Raw genomic sequence first — 19,878 nt, 5'->3', positions numbered from 1 at the left:
CGGCAGCAGGTTTTAAAGGGATCTTGTGAACAAAGAGCGAAGACCTGGGAATCAGGAGATGTGGCTTCTCTTCCAGGGGCTGCAGTAAAATTACTGTGTAAGCCAAGGCAAGCCATAGTCAAAATTAAGCCAGTCAGGCTGAAATACGAAGCGTTGTTTTTAATGTCTCTAATTCAGTGAAGTCCTAATCTGTGATAAAAGCCCCATGAAATGTTGTAGAAATTATTCTAATAATTACTAATAAAAGGAACAATTGAAAAATCAGGCGGGGGGGTAGTTGTATTTGGTATACAGGAGAGCTGTTGTTTTTCTAATTCTAACCTATGTTTTTACTTTCCTCTTTATCATCTCGACGTTTGAAAGCAATAAAAGGACATTATGTGCTGGTCATTGCATCTGCTTTTGAGATAAATCTATGTTAGCACTCCAAAGGTCAAGGAACTCTTCCAGGGCAAACAAATTCTGGAGCACTGATGCCAGATGGTGTGTATATAAACTGGAAAATGAGAAAAGCAATTTACTGTGTTCCTGTTCCAGGGAGAAGTATCACCCAGAAGGACAGCAAAAGAGGTGAGAAACTACTGAGAAATTGGAAAGACAGTTTTCTTCTTCTGTAACATGTTGTTTTCTTTATATCTGAAAAGTCTAGGTACATAGAGGAGCTGCAGTCCTTATTCAGGCAAAATTATGCCAAAAAGATAACAGGAATATATAACTAAAGAATGAAGGGTTAAACTGATAACATGTATAAAGAATTATGCATTGATTTATCGAACAGGTTCTAGATTTATCTATATAGCTCACTAATACGTAGTCTGTGTTTAGAGAAATTTTAGTCTCACAGACAAAATGTTTTTATCTTGCATTTCTGACCAAACTCTACAAAAGAGGTAGAAAATAATGGATCAGATTCTTAGCTACAAATTAGCATAGCCTCAACAAAGGCAAGTTATCAATGTAATTGATCCAGCTCAGGTGCTGACCACTACTAGCTCACTTGCAGCTGTATTAAATGTGTAATTTCCAAGTGTGCAAAACAATCTGCAAGTTTTAGAACTAATCAATCTTTTCTTCAAATCTAGTGAAGCAGAGGAATGGCTCTTGGAAGGGTTCAAAGATAAATTCAGGTTGGTCTAAGAAATTTAAAATCATTTTCTTAAATACTGAAAATTATAACACGTTTTCATAAATAGCCTGAATTATTGGTGGCTTTTATCACTTGCCACCGAACCTCAAAAATATGTAGCAGAAGTATAAGTGTTCAGATATAAGCAAAGAGAAAGGGAGAATGTGTGTCTTAATATTTATGTGTGCATCTTTGCTGAGCATTTTTTATTTGGTTATATATGTAGCTTTTTTAAACCAGTCCTTCCTTTTAATGTAATGGCTTCTCCTAGAAATAAAGGTTATAAATAAAGACTTCTCTCCATACAGGAAAAAGAACCGAACAACAATGCTGAGGTTTGCTGTCACCCTCTTTGCTGTCATAACGTCATCTACCTGTCAAAAATACGGATGTCTGGAAGGGGACACCCACAAACTGAAGCCAAGTCCTGAGCCAAATATGCATGAATGCACTCTGTACTCTAAATGTAAGAGTGGTTTAAATTTTGCCAAATATAGTCTAGAAGTACAGCTTTGTACACACTAATTGTTTTGGCAGTTCCCTTAATTTCTCAAATATATATAAGATGCAGTATACGTTGCATTTGAAAAGCTTCCTTCATTGGCATTTTGCTGCATGCAAACCGAGAGTAAGATTCTGGTTCTTAACAAAGACAACTGCAAAACTCATTGACTTCATTTGTTATCTTTAAAAAATTCTGATGCAGTTTACTTTTCTTGTAGCTCATCTGCTTAATAAGATGCAGTATACGTTGCATTTGAAAAGCTTCCTTCATTGGCATTTTGCTGCATGCAAACCGAGAGTAAGATTCTGGTTCTTAACAAAGACAACTGCAAAACTCATTGACTTCATTTGTTATCTTTAAAAAATTCTGATGCAGTTTACTTTTCTTGTAGCTCCATCTGCTTAAAAAAGTTTACAGCGAAGATTAATTTGGTTTATTGTGATTAAGGATAAAAATTAATTAATTGTAGCAGACACCAAATGGGAAAGGTTGAAATCAAAATTCTATAGTGAGCAAAGTATAGTATTTATTACATTTCTTCAACTCTCTTTTTATGTTTGGTAGCTTTCGAAGTTAGTATCCCTCAGGATATAACATCTGGCAGAACACTAGTAAAATTCTTGGGCCTCTCTGGGCACACCTTGACAAAGCACTGTTGATGCCAGTCCACCTCACTTAGCATTTACACTGCTACTTCCAAAACCAAAAATGTTAGAGCTTGAGTACATCTTCTAGTTAGTGCTAAGAGACTTTATCATGTTATGGACCGAAACAGATTCATCTTACATTTTGAGTCTTCCAAATACAATATTAAAGAAAATCCTTATTGCAAGATCTCTGTTTCATTTCTAACAGCTTCCTGTTGCTATGCAGACTTCACAGAGCAATTGGCTCATTCCCCAGTAATTAAAGTAAACAACAGCTACTGGAACAGATGTGGGCAACTCAGTAAATCGTAAGTCAGCTTTGATGTTGTCTGTGTCCTGGTTCAATAGATCTGTGCTGTAGCAGCCACACAGCTAATTGTAACTCCCCCTGGAGTTGCTGATGGACAGTCCCTAGGTTGCCCTAGAGATTATGCCACCCAGCCTAGTTCCCATCGTCTTGTCTCTACACCTGACCAACATCTGGCTTTTCTTCTTCCCTCACAAAAGCCCATGAATCCCTAAGTATATCCTATTTGTGCAGAAGGATTTATGCCATTTTATCAAGAAAGGGTTATGTTTTTTCAAGTTTGCTTTCAGTATAGAACCAGATCTAGCAGTGCAAAGCAGTCATAAACCCAGTAGGTAACAACCATACCGCACCTCTGTAGCTCTCCAAAGCAACCATCACATACCAGTGAGTGTGACCCCTAGTCAATACAGACCAGGCTTCTTCCTTTGTTTAGAAAGCAGATCAACTAGAGTATTAAATCTCGCAAACAAAATGCACAAGAGTCCAGAAATGAAACATCTGAATATTTAGAATAAAAATTCTTGTAGTCCTGTGAGTTTTGTAACCATGAAGAATGTCTTCATAATTAAGATTTTTAGTACCCCGTTAGATGTTAGAGCTGTGAAACATGGCAAGTTATAGAACTAAAAGAATGAAAGCACAAAACAATTAAGCAAAAACAGATGTTCAAAAGTAACAGCTATTGCCTGCCACTCCCAGAAGAGCAGCAACAGTATGCGTTTTTAAGTAACTTCAGCTGGGCTGTGGGAAAAGCTAAAGATTAGCGAAACCATGAAGCTACAGTGTAGAATAAGTTTTGTACTATAGTTTTAAACTACATTTTATTATTGCCCGGAATCGTTCTTGCCAGGAAAACTCAAGGCCTCAAAAATTTACAGAAGGCTTACACAAATAGGGCTGAAATATGCATGGAAACATTTGTGCACTCTTTAGCTGGCTATGGTAATTGCACGGTCAGAGTCTGTACACAATGCCAAAGGAATGAGTTTGGAACCTAGACACTAACAGGGCGAAAGGATGCTTTTCTATGTTTTTCTCCTAATCTATAGTATTGCATCCACATCAAAGCGGGCCTAGAAAACTGAGGCTATAGCCTTGATGCTAAGAAACAAGTTTATTTGTGGCTTTTCTCACCCACCACAGCTGTGAAGTGTTCACGAAGAAAATTGAGTGCTTTTACCGATGTTCTCCACATGCTGCTCACTGGATCCATCCCAGCTACACTGCTGCTATTCAGTCTGTTCCACTGTGTCAAAGTTTTTGTGATGACTGGTAGGTTCAGCTTTTTATTGAAGTATTTTTATTTAGCTTTAATATGCCTGTGTTACTAGGGTGTCAAGGAGCATGGGTGGATGAAGCACAGATCTCCCAATCAAGTAGCACTAAGATTCGATGGTGTTGCATCACTTTTATGCCTTTTCTCTTGTTCTTCCTCTTCATTTCTTGTTTGCCATCTCTACTTTTTCCTCTGCTAAGCTACTACCCCCAAAATAATAATGACACAGGCTGAATGCGGGATGGAGTCACTAAACTGTGTCAGAGTTTAGTGACTCGGGGACAGCACTGCCATGCTCTCCGTTAGGATGCAGTGCAGTGGCATCAGAACTGCCTGACGTGACGGAGGAGCTCTCACCACGTTGACAGGCACTAACGTCAGGCAGTTCTAACAGCAGTGAGGGCCCGCCCAACCTTTGAAAAGTCCATGCCTGTGAGTTAGCATTTATGCAGTTAGCATTTTAAATCTAAATACTTGATCATGACATGATACATTTCTTTTATATGTATAAAATGCACTACGAAATCATGAAAGCAGCCACTTTCTGTATGTTTTCAATTAATTCATATAACAAATTAGCTTAATTTCTTAATTTTTCACCCTTGGCCTTTTCTCTTCCCTTCCATCATCCCTCTCTCTAAAACCACTTCTAAAAGCCTGAATCTCGGAGAAACTTGCAGCCACGTAATGCTAAAAGTATTAATAGCAATGAGCAAGCATAATAGCATTTAATTTTTTTTCCCCAAAATACAGCATCAGGGAATCACATTATTTTTTGGTGCAAGACATGTAGTGGGACAACCCAGCACCCGTCTGTCCTTAGTCTTGGGGTAGGAGCATTATATCCAGGTGGGGTACTGCGATTTTTTCAGTGGTACACATATCTCTCCCTCCCTCCCTTCCTCCCTCCCTGTTATGAGATGTTGAAGCTTAAATAACGTCATATAAATCTCAGTACCATATTAATGTTGTGCCTAGTAACTACAGTAACTTGTCTGTATGGTTAAATTGGTGTGAAGCATAGTACAAACAGCACAGGCTGTGTTCCTACTGTAGGATTGTAACTGGTAGCATCCCTTGAAAGTAATGAACTGGGAATGTCTGAATCCCTTAGGCTGCTCTGAAAATCACAGAAAATGGGTTTAATACTTCTAAAAACGTTATAAAAGAGCTTTTCTTGGAAGCACAGAAAACACAGTACACACAGCAGTGCATGGTCAGGTTCTCTTGCACTGCTCTGTACAGTGCTTTCCCTAGTCGTTATGCAACTTGAATATTATGGACACATGGATCCACTTTCACTCTTATCTTCTCTCCAAGGGCAAAGTCATGTATGCAGTGCAGTATTTTGGTAGGATTTGTCTTTAAATATGTCTCCATTGCCTTGTGCCAGAGAAGGAAATAAGAAGCATAGCTTGCATTTGTAATGGAAGATAGTGAGAAGGGCTGATGTATTTCTTAGCTTCCCTAGAGTTTCCTCTAGTAAGGAATTTTATTTCTGTGTTAGGAAACTCCATGTGCCTCAGGAACAGATTCGTCATGTGCAGTCTTCCTTCCTAAATTTTTGGTAATCTTCTAAACTGAATCCAGATTATTGACCTCCTTGAAGATAAAGACTGAGACCTTGAATTTGCCTCAGTGCTCAGAATCTCAAAGCTCAGAACCAAATATTACCAAAATTTGAAAGCATTTGGTTATTAAAGCATTGGAGTTGCCAGTGAGCTTTAGAATAGATCTAACAGGCAAAGCGATAGAATACCAATATCTAAAACAAATGTATCCCAAATTAAGTAGCACACAAAGTCATCACCAAATTGCTATATCCAGTGAAAGTGTAAAGATGAAAGACAATATATCCTGTAAGTTTAGTTTGCATCTATGACTGGTTTAAGCCAGCCTTAGTATATATGAGATTTATACCAAAGTGTATATAGCGGGTCAGTATTACATAGCAAAACCATCAGTGTCCCCTGGCTATTGCCAGAACCTCCAGGTAACTAGCATTTGTAACTTTTGTTGTTGGAAAGTGTGGGGGGTGTGATTGAGAGCTGCTGCACAGGAAAAACTGACCCTTTTCCAGCATAGAGTCTCCTGGCAAAGAGTAGGGTCTACTCTAAACAAATACTGAACAATGATCTGTTGCCCCTCTTGGCATCATAGATGCCTGGCCTGAATCAAAAATGTAATGATGACCCATTACTGTTCATGCTAGTCTGTGTGCCTGCCTAATGCCAATGTCAAACCCATTCCATCACCCTGCTTAAGGCCTGAGGCTAGAAAAGAGCCTGAACAGAATTCCCACTCTTTCTGGTGATTTAAAGTAACATTTTTTTCATGTTCTATTCACTGGAGTCCCTTTAGCATGCTGTAGCACTGCTAGTGATGTGACCTACTTTCTCTACATGCCGTGAGTGTGCCTGCTGCATACTGTATGTCTTTGTGGCCAGAAATGTGCAGAGGATTCTGAATGAGCAGTGACTTCATTTAAAAGAAATTCATCTGACTAGCTTGGGGCCTGCCTTTTCTTCCTATTGTCTTAGGATTCCTTGCTCCCACTAGTCCTAAAACTATTGCTTTTGAAAGAGCCCGATGTACAAGCCATTGTGTATAGGGAACTAGTATGTTCAGGGAGGATCTTTTAAGTATTTATGTTTATGTTTCTCACGGGTTTTAATTAATGTTTGAAGAAACCACTTATGGGTTTCTGAACAGCAGAAATCAGACGTTTCATAAGGCACGATTTTTCATAAACTTAGTTTCATAATTACTTCCATCGGGATAAAGAAAAACTTGTAACAATAGCCTTGCTACCTGCTTATATACAAACCACAGAGTCAGGCAATAATCATAATTATGAAACATTTCATCTGACAATTCAATAGATATAGTGAATAAAAATATAAATACTTTAATAAACATATTTAATTCAAACTCCAGAGGAAACCAGATGCATAGCATGAGTGCCCCAGTTCAGTAAAACTCTGAAATACATATTCATAATTTGAAAAGTATAACTGAAGGTGACACTAATTTCAAAAGAAGCAATTCTGCCCTCTCCTCAGCCCCAAGGGCTGCTCATTCTTTCCCCTACCCTGTCTCCACCCATGTGCCAGCGGCACTGTCTGAGAGGCCATGAAGCAACCCTGGTCTGGGAACCCATCAGGCTGAAAAATATTTAGCCAAATAAAAAAGGAAACCAAAAAAGAAGACTGTGGGAAGGGCACAACTGCTTTAGGTGGAAATGCTAGTATTAGGCAGCTCACAGTAGATATTGATCGACTTTGCTAGAAAGCAATGAATTTAAGTGCATGCGTAAAGGACATGCCTACATGGCTTGAAGAATCAAGGGCTAATTGCTGAATCTGATGCTGGTATGTGGAGAGTTCATAGACGGTGATTAACAAAAAGTTTGCATTGATGCTCCTAACTGGTGTGCCTTCAAGCAGGCAAAGTGACTAGCATTAGAGAAACAGCTGTCACTGGGGAGTTACCTCTGTGTGTCTTTCTCAGTCAGGGTACACGCAGCAGCTAACAAACAACAAACCCATTATTCTTATAGTCCCTAGTCCCAAATCCAGTCATGGCACAAACTGGTAGGACCTGCCTATTAGTGTCACATTATATTAATTTATCAAATTGCAGCCTATTATTTCCAGCAGAGCCCCTACCTCTGGCAACAGATTCATGGATGAACACATTTGGGAATACGTGTCTTCTGCCCTAGACGTGTTTAGTTCAGGCCTTGGTTACCCTCCATCTGTTACTGCTCTTTCTCCCTCTAAAAAAATCTGCAGATGTGCATGTTCTTACCTTTCTGCACGTGCAAATGTACTGCAATGTCTAGTTCTTGTAGTTCTATGACCACATGACAACTCATATTTCACTTAAAAATGTAAGTCTGCAGCCCTCGTTATATCAAAGTAGTTTTGGAAACGTGACCCTGAAGATTAAAAATGATAACATTTATGAACAGAAAATATATCCAAAGGCATTAATTATAAATACCATGCTGAACTACACTAACTTTTTGAAGTTAGTGCCTCATGGTTTTGGCACTCTTGGTTACTGGTGTGAATAGTCCGCCTGAAGCCATTGAGAATAAATTTAAGTAGATGTTAACTGATTTGCAGAAAGTGATCTTTAAGAAAGGTAAGAGCCAAGAAGTAGAACATAAAAAGAAGTGGAAGGAAGGAAATTATGTAGGATAATGGTAAGTCATGAGATCTCTCATCACGTAGACCAGCCAGTTGCATACCATACTCGTTCCAGGCCATTTATAGGCTTTTTTTTACATTACGGCTTACAAGTTAAAAATAACTTAAAATTTAAAATTTTAGACCTATACCCTACGAGACTCTTATCTTTCCTCCTTCACTTCAAGTTTAACTTCTTTGAAAACGTCATTCTGAGGCTGACAGCCTATTAGTTTATATGATTTTGTTGTTTGTGGATTTTCCTTATTTCAGTGCTCATTCCTCATAGCAACCCCCTGCCCAGGCAATATCATGCTTCTTTTCCCATATTAATTCATAAATACAAACTTTCCCCACATCTCCCTCAAGTGACAGTTCACTCTTAGCGTACCTGTGCTCTGTCACACTATTGAACATCAGCATTCATGAAACTCCCTCCCACACAGTATTTCCTCCACTCAGTAACATCAGCGGACATAACCAAGCAGAAAACACTGCATGAATGAGTGTTGCTCCTCAGAACATGAGCCCTTTACTTAAGTCTGTGAGTATAAAACACAGTGGGTGAACTGTTTAGTTTTCATTGGGATTTAGGTCTTCCTGGCCAGCTCAGAGTTTATGTACATGTCAAGCTAAGATAATGTGCACATTTCTTGAAGATCTGTTGCTAAGCTGCACTGTGTGACCATACCACGTTACTAGCATAGCCCACGTAGGCTTTCTGAGTTGAATCTGAGTCCACTGAAAAAAAAGTGAGAGAAATAACTGTATCTTCCACACTAATCTCCATGAAGGTACGAAGCCTGCAAAGATGATTCCATATGTGTTCATAACTGGCTGACGGACTGGGAATGGGATGAAAGTGGAGAAAACCACTGTAAGAATAAATGTATTCCATATAGTGAGGTAAGAAAACCTGATCAACTGGAGCAGAAAAAATGGCATTAAGAGTTCTTTTTTTTTTCCTGAATATATGGGTGTAAAATGCAACAGGTGAATTATTTTTACTTCAGCAGTTTCAAGCCATACCTACATCAGACTTTTTAAGTATATAAATTTTAAAACATTTATATTTATGTAGATTGCTTACTCTAAGTATATATACATTTAATTAATCACTATTCATACCACTTCTGAAACAAAAGTAAAAGTTCAAGCAGCACTGATACTTTAACCACAGTGGGGTTTAGAAAGTAAAAGATAAATGAACTTTGTTCATACAACAGAGGCACTGAGATGCATTTTATAAGGTTCCTTACATACTGTGGGGCTTTATACACCTCTGTCTTTTTAAATTGGGACGTAAGTTCCCAAATCACTATGGAATTTTTAAGGTTTTCTTGCCTATTAGGCATCTTTGCCCTTTTCTCTATTTTACCTTGTTATGTTCAAGTCCTTCTCCATCTTCCAAATGCCTAAGTCCTGACATTCTTCTAATTGTCTCCCTTTTGTCCTCCATAGACCTATCATATCTCTGATGTGTGTTCTCCATCGTGTCTGCCAATGGCTAGGCAGGGCTAACTCTGTTCTATATCACTCTGATGGTTAAAGAGCAGCACTGACAAGCTTTCTGAGAGCTCATCCCATCTTTCTGAGAAGGTTTAATGGTTGGGATAACTAATTTTATGAGCAAAAGTGTATAAAATTATAACTGACGACTTATAGGAGCAAGGTTGCCTGGAACCTGATCTACAGACCTTTCAAGAGTCAGGTAGGATTTTCTTCTAGTGACTCAAGTAAGTTTAGCATCAGGGCAATATAATACAGCTCAAAACTGCTATACCTGTTTGAATATTTTTAACAGTTGAACTTCACTGAGTCCATGAAAACTGTCCAAATTGCAGAAGTAAACGAAATTTAAATGTAGTGCTTAGGCACCGGTGGTAAGGCTTGCAAAGATCCCAGATTCATTGTTTTGAATTCAATTCAAGTGCATGTACTTCCAGAAGTCAGTTCAGCAACTGATATAAGTGGAAGTCACAGTCCAGTTAGTGCAGGATTGCTGTCTGCCTTGCAAAAGTGACACTAATCAGCAAGCTCAGGAAGGTGGCCAAAAAACAAATGGGCTGCGGAAACTTACAGCTCAGTTTCCCAGATGTGCTAAATCATCAGTAGTTCCAGATGAAGTGGAAAACGAAATTATAATCTCTGTAAATAATCTCCAGTCCCTGTTCAAACTGTCCCTGGTCCAGAGATAGGAGTTTTTAACCTTGAATTCCCTTGTACTTATTTCTTAAAGAAAATATACCATCTGCAGGGAAAAACATGCAGCAAATCCAGAGGTCTTATCACTTGAAGCCAGGCGCAGCTATTCCTAAACTAAATGGAACCACACCCTAAACTGCCCCTGTTTTTCACCAAAAATAGGCTTGCATGGTAAGTAAGAATAAAGATGAAGTTTCTTCAGAGAAATTAAAAAAACACATTTCCCATATGAAAATTACATGATATACAAGCACTAGACTCGCTTGGTTTGGACTCAACTCATGGAAAAGAAAGTTACTGTTACCCAGAAGCACAAAGGGGTCTCCAGTGTCAGAGCATTGTGGGCAGATGCTTATCTTCTTTTGATGCCTCAGCTCATACGGAGGAGCAATCAGCAGCCCTATATTTGACGTATGCAAGTGGTTGTAAGGACTGTTTGGAACAAATGCTGAATATGGGACAAATGCTGAATGTTAAGAATGCACAATGGATCATAGCCAGTTTTAGCCTGGCTAAAATGAGGCACATTTTGTCATTGTTCCCCCAGCCGAGTGCTCCCCAAGCAATGTTAATGCATAGACTAGAACATCTTCCAAGAAGCTGAAGAATCAGAATCCTTTGCAGTAATTTAGGGACACGTTTGGTAAATGGGCTGTGTGCACTGTTTGTTTGCTGCAGCATTCTGGCTATGCTCTGATCTTTAAGCAGAGTTAGGAGGAAGGTCAAAATAAAATTGCCAACTTAGCTAGTAGAAGAGCATGATGAATACATGTTGCAGAACCTGTGGGACATAAGAATAGGATGTAGTCATGTCTCTTGCATACAGACCTAAGAAAATCCACATGACAGCTTTTAATACTTTCTGGAATGATTAACTAAAAGCAGGTAGAAATCCAGGAACTGTACAGGAGCTGGAAGAAAATGTCTAATGCTGCTTAAAAGCACAGAAGTAGTGGGAAAGAAACAGCTAACATCTGCCTGCCCTGAGAACACACGGAGAGAACTAGATGCAGCAACCTTTCTATTTCTGACCCTGCATTGCTCCCAGTGCACTAGCCAACCTCCACACTCCTCCTCTAGCAACTGCAGCATCCATGGAGCAAGCCCTGGCTAGAGATGGCGTGAACTGAAAAGCTATTTTACAGACTACAGAGTCTTTGGGGCTATTTGGAATGGACTCTATTATTCACAAAGGACAGATTTCTAAGGCAAAAGTGATGATTATGATTTCTTCTCATCTGCCTTCCTGCACAGTATAGGTCAACATAGTTTTGCATGTGGGGAGACAGGGAGACACCTCATAAGAAGAACTTGTGGGAAATAGGTGGAGCAGAAGAAGCTGCAGGACTACAGATGCCCAGTTCCACTTCTACATAATAGACTTAAATCTGTAATCATTAATTTTTTTCATACAGAGCAGCTTCCATGCAGAAACCTCCCAACCACAAACACAGGGCACCTTCTCCAAGATTCACAGCGTCAGATCTTTACATGAGCTGGTGATGATGGTAAACCAGCACACCATCCAGAAATTACAGCACTAAGAGAAACACTGTAGGATTAAAGAATCAGCATCATGTGCAAGGACTGCTTGTACTGTTACAGATGAAACACAGCTTCCTTCAGAGACATGCTGGTGACACGGTCAAGGTGAATCAGTCAGTAATGGAACCCAGCAGTCCTGCTGCCTGGTCTGCTGTTTCAGTCATTAACACTCCCACTACTTAATTCCCAAGGCTTCTACTCCTGCCATCACTCCCAGCCCCAACTTCATTCTTAGCTTTGCTTCTGGGAGTACCTAAAGCTTCCTTTACAGAAACAGAAAAGATTGAACTTCAACCACAAACACATGGGAGAAATGCAGGCAAGATATATCCTGCCCACTCTGTGGCTGGACGTGATAACTCCTAAGCTAATATTCTTTAGGCAGACTCAAGCTGGGTGGACATAAGGTTGTCACAATGTGAGCTTGGCAAGCAAGAAATACCTTTGTTGCGTGATTGTACAGGTCCTAGGACACAGGCCTTACAAAACAATGTAGTATCAGGAACAGGACAGATTCACTTGCAGAGAGTGCAAGAAGCTGCAGTTCACAATTTCTTGAGCCAGAAAGGCCGTTGCACCACTGGACACAGCACTTCGGAGGCTTGAAGAAAACTTCTTTTCTTCAAGCAATTTCTAAGTTATGTCCCTTCTCTTTGTCTGTGAGGTCCTGCCCAGTCACGATGTACATTGCAGCAAGCACAGTGACATCCCATGGAGCTGTGACTCCACTGGCCTGTCTCTAGCCTGTAGATATAAAGATTCCCGTATTCAAAACACTCAGTCTGGCGCTTTCAGCACTACTCAGATCCTGAGACATGTCAGAGTATCCTGACATGCTACAAGTTGTACAGGCTCTCACACACAGCTTTGGTCTGTTAGACCCAGAAAGCTAGCTGGGCTGTCAGCCCCAGGGTGGAAACAAAGGGCTGGCTACTGATCACTTTGCACTTTGTGTAATCACTTGCTCTCACAACAGCCAAATCTCTTTTGCCAGTTGTGGGACTGGATAACATTTTAAGATATCTCAGAAGTGATGAAGCATGGCACACAGCAAGACAGTGAATGACTGCAGACTGCTTTTTTATAATCTAGTACCAATTTTTAAAGAGTTATAAATATTTATCAATTTAATACAAACTTATTTTTAACTCAATTCTTTTTAAATTTAAATGATGCATTTCTTATTTGACACACAGATGTATGCAAATGGGACTGACATGTGCCAGACTATGTGGGGGGAGTCATTTAAGGTGAGCGAATCCTCCTGCCTCTGCTTGCAAATGAACATGAAGGACATGATGGCAATCAAGTATCTCCTCTCCGAAAGCTCAGAGGAAAGCTCCAGCATCAGCAGCAGCGAGGAGCATGCCTGCCAAAAGAGACTCCTGAAGTTTGAGAAACTAAAGGGAGACGAAGGGGAACAGACAAGATAAATGCTGGTGGATGTATATCAGGACGAGAGAAATCATCATGGAGGCTGGGCTCAGGGCATCACGCAAGCCCGCTTTATCCCTTACTTCCTAGAACATAATAAATCAATGGCTGGTTATGTTAATCTTTCTCTGATGTTTTTGCATCTGCATCACAAAGCTCCCAGACAGGTTAGCACAGGTGTAATCTTGTGATGAACTGAACAGCTAGAAGCCTGAAGGTAATATCTAGGGGTTGACTTTCAAAGAGGAGAGGCACAGGCAGCTCCTGCTGACTTAAGGTGGAACAGTGAGAACTAGAGACCTCTGGAAGGCCATGCCAGTAATGCACCAAATCTTCAACCCAAACCCTTCATTAGCATAGGCACGCAGCACTCCTCTCACAAGTTCCTGTGTGCCTGGCTCTGCTCCGATAAAGAAGAAATGCTGCAGGCAGAAATAGGTCCGTGAACCTGGCTACTGACCACTGAAAATGTATTTATTTTGTATCTCAGAAACATTCTTGCAAAACAGGGGATTGTGGTGTACTAGATAAATCCCTGGATCCATATATTGCCAGTATACAGTATGCACATTCTGTTGCACTGGGCTTCTACCTTAAACAACAGCAGTACAAAAAGTCTCGTACAATATGAATTTGAAGCATAATTTTGAGTGCAATTAATCCCACTGAATGATTCCAAACAGAATGATCTCTGACAAATGGAAGTGTCAGGGAGGGCCCCAGTCAGGTTTCTCCCACCAGTAATTCTGCTTCCCAGCATCACTGTTAAGGTCAAAGTAAAACCAAAATGTTCACCAGTCCCAGAGGGACTCGTCAGGTAAGGATGAATGAAATCCTCCTTTCAATTATGCATCCATGCTCCCTCTGACATCGCTATAGAGTGGACAGGTCTGTGCCATTCTGTACAGCCTTTCATAGTGGTATCACCAGGAAAACAATGAGAAGGATTTAATTTGGGGGGTCAGATTATTGAATTGTGAAAATCAGCATCATGTCAGTGCTTGCTATGGAGCTAGGCACCTTAGAGCATTTAAGGATCTGGCCCACAGTTAAAACAATGACTTGGCACATCCTGTTAAACTAGAAGAATCTTAAAAATCCAGCACACTTTCTTCACTGGGCTGTTTATTTATTTGAATGGTTTCACACAGCTGCAATAGTAATGCTAGACCCGTTAGGTCATGCTCTGCTTCCAACCAGCTTCTCAGTATATTTAACAATGGACTAATTCCTACCAGCACTGAATTGGTTTTAGAATGATACTTTGCCACATCTGTATTTCATGCTAACTGAATTTGTTGGTTCTACTGTTTGAAAAGAAAGAACAAGAATTTGGTCTTCTGTAAAGCTCTTGACAGTCCTTTTTTTCCCCCTATTTCACTAACTCTGTTCTTTCCTGTCCTTCTTTATTGCACCTGAATCAGAGCAGAAATTTTCCTGCTTTTTATTTTGCTGTGCTCAAAATTCAAGAATTAATTATCCCCTCTGCCATAACACCAACTTTTTCTGTATCACCATGGCCAAAGACTTCTTTCACGTTCTTTGTTAAGTATAGCACAATCATCACTGCCTGTGTCTCTGCCCTTCTTCCCATTCCACTTTATTCTCTTTGCCCTGGCTACATTACTCTTGAAAGCACTCTCAACAAACAGTTCTTCCATGCTTAGTTTCAAGATGACCCATGAGACTGGTTATTGCGTGCTCTTGAACAGCACTGGATCCTACAGCAGCTAAGGGACCAAGACAATGCATTTCGTTCCTATTCGTAGCTTTCCCACTGACTCATGATGTACCCCTAAGCAAACGATTTAACTCTTTTGTGACCCAAATAATTTTTCAGGGCTGCCCTATTTCCTCTAGGTCATCTCTTTTCTAAGCCAAAAAGTCAAGAACTACTCAATATCATAGAAATTGTCCCATACCTCTTGGTCATTCTTCCATTGATCTAGGTATGTTTTATTCAAATGCAAGTTATCATCCAGAAAGACTTTCAGTCTTGATTTAAAACTCCAAATAATGGAGAATTGTCCGATGCACCTGATAATTTGTTTCCTCAGTGTTAAAGATTATCCCTAATTTAACACTTGTCGTTTCAGCTTTCAGCCACTGTTTTTTTGCTAAAGCCTGTTGTATTAAAGAATTCTTCAGTATTCAGCATTGCTTTTCTGCTCAGCCGCATACACACGATCAAATTGCTCCTTAGCAATTAGCTCTGTCTTAGTTCTATTTAGTTTACATATGTCATTGTAAGACATTCCCTCTCTCCTTAAGTCCTACTTACAGTTCTTCTCCATACCCTCTCCAGTCATGAATATCCTCCCTAAATTGTACAAATCAAAGCCGTACTCCATGGCAGTGTTAAGGGTGACCTACAGCGAGAGCACCATGTCCCTGCCTCTCTACACATTTCTGCCTAATTGCACTGCCCATCTACAAGAGCATCATTCTGATTTTTTGCAGCGTCCATGTGTTACGATTCCTCGTTTTTTCTTGGCGTTACTCTTTTCCACTATACAGCTCCCTTGTCCCAGAGGTGTGAACTGTGATCTTAGCTCTTAGGCTTATTGCTTTGAACTTGGCTGTATTACAAAACCTTCATGTGAATAGACTAACCTTCCTAAGCCACCGTTTGCTCTGTCTAGCTGCTTTCTACTCACAGTAATTTACATCTTAGACAATCTCTCTGTCACTCAGAAATGCTATCATCAGTGGTGATTTTACATTTACAAAAAGGCTAGGATAACTCAGATAAAGCAAAATTAAAAATAACACAAATGACTAAAAATCAGACTACAACAATACACCGTGAAGATGAAGCAGGGAAAAGAAAGATGCAAGTTACTGATGATTGCAGACATCCCCAGCTAACGCTGACCTGATTTGGTAAGTGCCTGCTATGCATCACCACTCAAAAGCACGTGCCCTGCTTCTGGACACACGCTGGCCCAGACAACTGAAATGTCTCTATTTAGTGACACTAGACTCGACTAAGATCTTCATCAAAACGTCACAACAGTAGATCAAATGCTTTGTGAAATACGTTGTGAAACATGTTCCTACACTAATCTGTAGGAAAGAGACTTACAACCTTTGTCAATAAATTAAATTGGATTTATCAACAAGACAATGTTGATAAAAATTATTGCCAATTATTGACTTATTTACTACCTGGCTAAGTATCAGCTTTTGTACTGTACTACTTGGGACTGGTGTCACGTTAACCATAACACAGCTAGCTGGGTCATCCTGCTTGCTCTGTTTATTTATTTTTCTTTCCTTAAACATTGGCACAATACTATGAATCTTCTGAAACTTCACTGAAATGCCAGGAGTTATTACAAATGAGATCTCTCTTGACAGTTCTGTTAGAGCTCTTTAGTATAGGTTATCTGAGCCTGCTGCTTTAAAATTATTGTTACTTATGATGATGAACCTCATCTTTAATTACTTGCAGACTGAAAAGGATTTCATCATCCTTCTGTAATACAAATACTTCATCCTGCCTATATGTCAATACTAAGCATTATTAACAAAACTTGCCCACTGTATCTTGTGCCATTGCAAGGCTTTCTTCAGGTTACGCAGTTGCTTTCACCTTCAGTTTAGTTGTGCCAGCCACAATTTCCTGTAGTACCTTTAGAGTCCTCGCTCTATTTTTATAGTTCTTAATTCTGCATGGATATTGATTACAATATAGCTTCCTTTTTAAAAAATAATAAGCATCAGTCATGATGACATTTTCAACTTCTGTTGCATTTTTCATGTGCAGGTTTCACTCAGAGCATTTTATAAATATTCATTAATCTTCAAAATATACCTGAGAGGAAAATAAATAGTGAGAAGCAAACTGAGTCAGTGGGAGAGAGTCAGTAAAAGAGTTATCTGATCATTGCAAGTATTGCAGAACTAGGACTAGCACGGACAAGTTCTGTTTCAGAGCCTTATTTCACACTGCAAATGGAGTTGCACTTTGTAAGGTGATCTCTGGACGAAAGTTATCATGCAAAAATTATAAAAGAGATTTTATGAAATAAAATATTGCAAAAACCTGAGCATCCAAAAAATAGAACAAGTTATTAACAATGCATTTCCATGCACCTTGAAGGATAACAAAATTATAAAAATAATAATTGTTAGATTACTTAAGACAAATAATGTCAAAACAGGATAATTTCCCTTGCTGAGAGACAACGAGCCTGCAGAAAAAGGGAAAGCTGTAGATGAGATATGGCTTTTTAAGGGTTTTGGTAACATTTGATGTAACATTCTGATAAGCAAACTGAAAAAAACAAAGTGCAAACGAAATCACCATAACATGGGTGCACAACTGTTAAAAAATATATTAAAATATTACTATGAGTATGTTGTCATTAATATCAGACAGGTCTTCTGTTAGGAATCCCAAAGGGTCTGTTCTGATTCTAGTCAACACTTTAGTTTACTCAGACAATGAAGTAGAGATTTTGCAAGCACTTTGAAGGACAAGATTAGAATAAAAATAATCTTTCTAACCAGAGAACTAGTCCAAGCCCCCAAGGGTGAAATTCTGAAAAGGGAGATGAAAAATGCTTGCACTGAGGAAAGGTAAATCAAGGAAAAAATTCATTCAGGGAAATACATGGCAAGGGAACAGCAGAGCGGCCAAGGAGCTGGGATGTGTAGTAGCAACCTATGCCATTTACAGTTCAAATGTTACACTGTGGAAGTTTTAATCTTTTAAGGCTTCAGTGTATGCGGAGCCCTGGATGTCCTGACTCACAAAGCAAGCAGATGCAGGACCTGCAGACATCCTACTAACAGTTACTCACGGAGTTCGTGACGTATCTCACATTCCACGGAAGCACTGCTTCTGGAACGACCCCACTGCACACACAGGCTGTGGAATGTGGTGGGTATCAGGCAGAGTTTAACTCTATCCATCTTCTCAATGAAATCAGCTCACAAGCTCTGTCAACACAAGCGCAATACCTTCTAGGAGAGCAAACATGCTCCTGGTATATATCTAATGACTATATAAAATAAAGGGAATAAAATTAGCTGAATTTATGCACATTCTCTGGTTATTTTCCTTCCTTTTTTCTGTTCAAAAGGTTTGCATAACTTGGAGTTATTTAAAAAAATTCCACATGCTCTAGACAGCTCATGGGTCTGTTGTGTGTTTGCTCTACTTTATTATCCAAGGGAACACGGTGATTTAGACAAGAAGAGTTAAGTAAAGAGTCCAAAAAGCATTAGGGTTTGGACTACAGTTTGAAACATTGCCAAACTTTCCTAATGGCAAGACTAGAAGTCCCATGTGCCTGAAGACGGATAATTCTCAAGCACGACTCATTTTTCCTTTTGGCAAAAAAAGACCTGCACCTTTGATAAAATCACCTTAGCAAGCAGGTCTAATTCAGCGTGAAGCTGCAGGACAACTCTAGACAACAGTGAAAAAAGAGCCAAGCTATGAAATCAATCATCTACTTCAGGTAAGTGTGAGGACACAGTGAGGATCAGACCCCAGCGATCTGGCAACTTTCAACATCTCCAAGAAAAAGTTGCAGCGATCCCCTACTACTGAGATTTAACTTCTCAGAGAAATGAGGGGGGAAACTCTCTCTGCTGCACAGTTTTGCTTCCCTTTAGCTACTAAAAGCATCTCTCTCCTGCCTCTGTTTTGATCACCAACTGCTATCCGAGTCTTAGTATTCTTTTGGCCTCCTTCCTTGGAAATGCAGTGAGCTCTCTGTGGAGTTTGCCTTGGTTCCCCTCTCAGACAGCTGTGATTAATTCAGTGTTCAAGCTCTTGAGTTAAGTCTCTCATTAGATCACTTTCCTTCTTCATGGAATGATTATTCCCACAGGAGAAATGAGAAAGACTAAAACAATATTGTGCTAGTATCTGACACACTGCATCCAGGATGTTTACTTTAAATCTAATTGCCTGGAATTGCTCCAGATCTATGGCTTAAACACAAGAATCTTCTAACTGGTGGGGAACTGTAGCCACGCATGTTGCACAACATTCCCAGTTTCACTGGAATTCCTCCAAACTTCCTGCTAGGTAAGTGTACCCAGAACATGAACCTCTCCACACAAGTAGGTCAGATGACACAATCCTTTGATCGCTAGGGCATACTTTAAGACTGAAAAGGTTTTTCCTTTTTTTATTACTTTTTATCATACACCAATCACCTTTCTACCCAACACTATTGTGAAGGTGAAGCCTGGAACACACAGCAGGGAAATATTGCCAATGCTCCTGAAATCACAAGCCATTATCTGTGCATTACTCACTGGGAACGTCACATTCTCTCTGGAGGCTCCTGCAGCTCAGACATGCTCCCCACTTTTGCTGCCTGCCAAATGGCTCACCGGGGTACGGCTGGTCATTGGAGGGCATCACCCCACTCAGCTGGACTCTAGCACAGCCTGCTTCTCAGTACCTTTGGTGCAATGTGGATACTCAGGAGAGTTACCCCGTTCAAGAATGCTAAACTTGTCTGGACTGACAACTCTGATATCAGGCAGTTACCTTAATGTCATCTTTACCTGAAGCCATATTACAGTGAAAGTAATAAAAATACTTAATTACAAATTCCAAAATACACAGAAGAGTTCACAAAGGCTTCTTAAGATGGAGAGGAGGGGAGGG

General features: G+C 39.8%; 1 protein-coding gene across 1 annotated transcript; it reads left to right on the top strand.

Moving 5' to 3' along the window:
* The first annotated feature begins 1,441 nt into the window (after positions 1 to 1,441).
* LOC103905593 (riboflavin-binding protein) lies at positions 1,442 to 13,362 on the top strand. Its single transcript, XM_009287314.1, has 5 exons — positions 1,442 to 1,592; positions 2,487 to 2,586; positions 3,732 to 3,860; positions 8,852 to 8,963; positions 13,004 to 13,362. Exons 1-5 carry the CDS (start codon positions 1,454 to 1,456, stop codon positions 13,238 to 13,240), a joined length of 717 nt encoding a protein of 238 aa, XP_009285589.1. The 5' UTR covers positions 1,442 to 1,453; the 3' UTR covers positions 13,241 to 13,362.
* Positions 13,363 to 19,878: the final 6,516 nt, after the last annotated feature.

This window comes from Aptenodytes forsteri, unplaced genomic scaffold (genome assembly GCF_000699145.1).
Source record: "Aptenodytes forsteri isolate BGI_AS27 unplaced genomic scaffold, ASM69914v1 Scaffold119, whole genome shotgun sequence".
Taxonomy (NCBI): Eukaryota; Metazoa; Chordata; class Aves; order Sphenisciformes; family Spheniscidae; genus Aptenodytes; species Aptenodytes forsteri.
The sequence above is the reverse complement of the archived record's forward strand: the minus strand, read 5'-3'. Positions and strand labels throughout refer to the sequence as shown.

What these genes read in the sequence shown, in the direction of transcription:
- LOC103905593 (XM_009287314.1), top strand. Translation starts at nt 1,454, where the DNA reads ATGCTGAGGTTTGCTGTCACCCTCTTTGCTGTCATAACGTCATCTACC. An exon ending in ATGCACTCTGTACTCTAAAT is followed by an intron (nt 1,593 to 2,486) that starts GTAAGAGTGGTT and finishes CATTTCTAACAG; the next exon opens with CTTCCTGTTGCTATGCAGAC. An exon ending in CAAAGTTTTTGTGATGACTG is followed by an intron (nt 3,861 to 8,851) that starts GTAGGTTCAGCT and finishes ATCTCCATGAAG; the next exon opens with GTACGAAGCCTGCAAAGATG.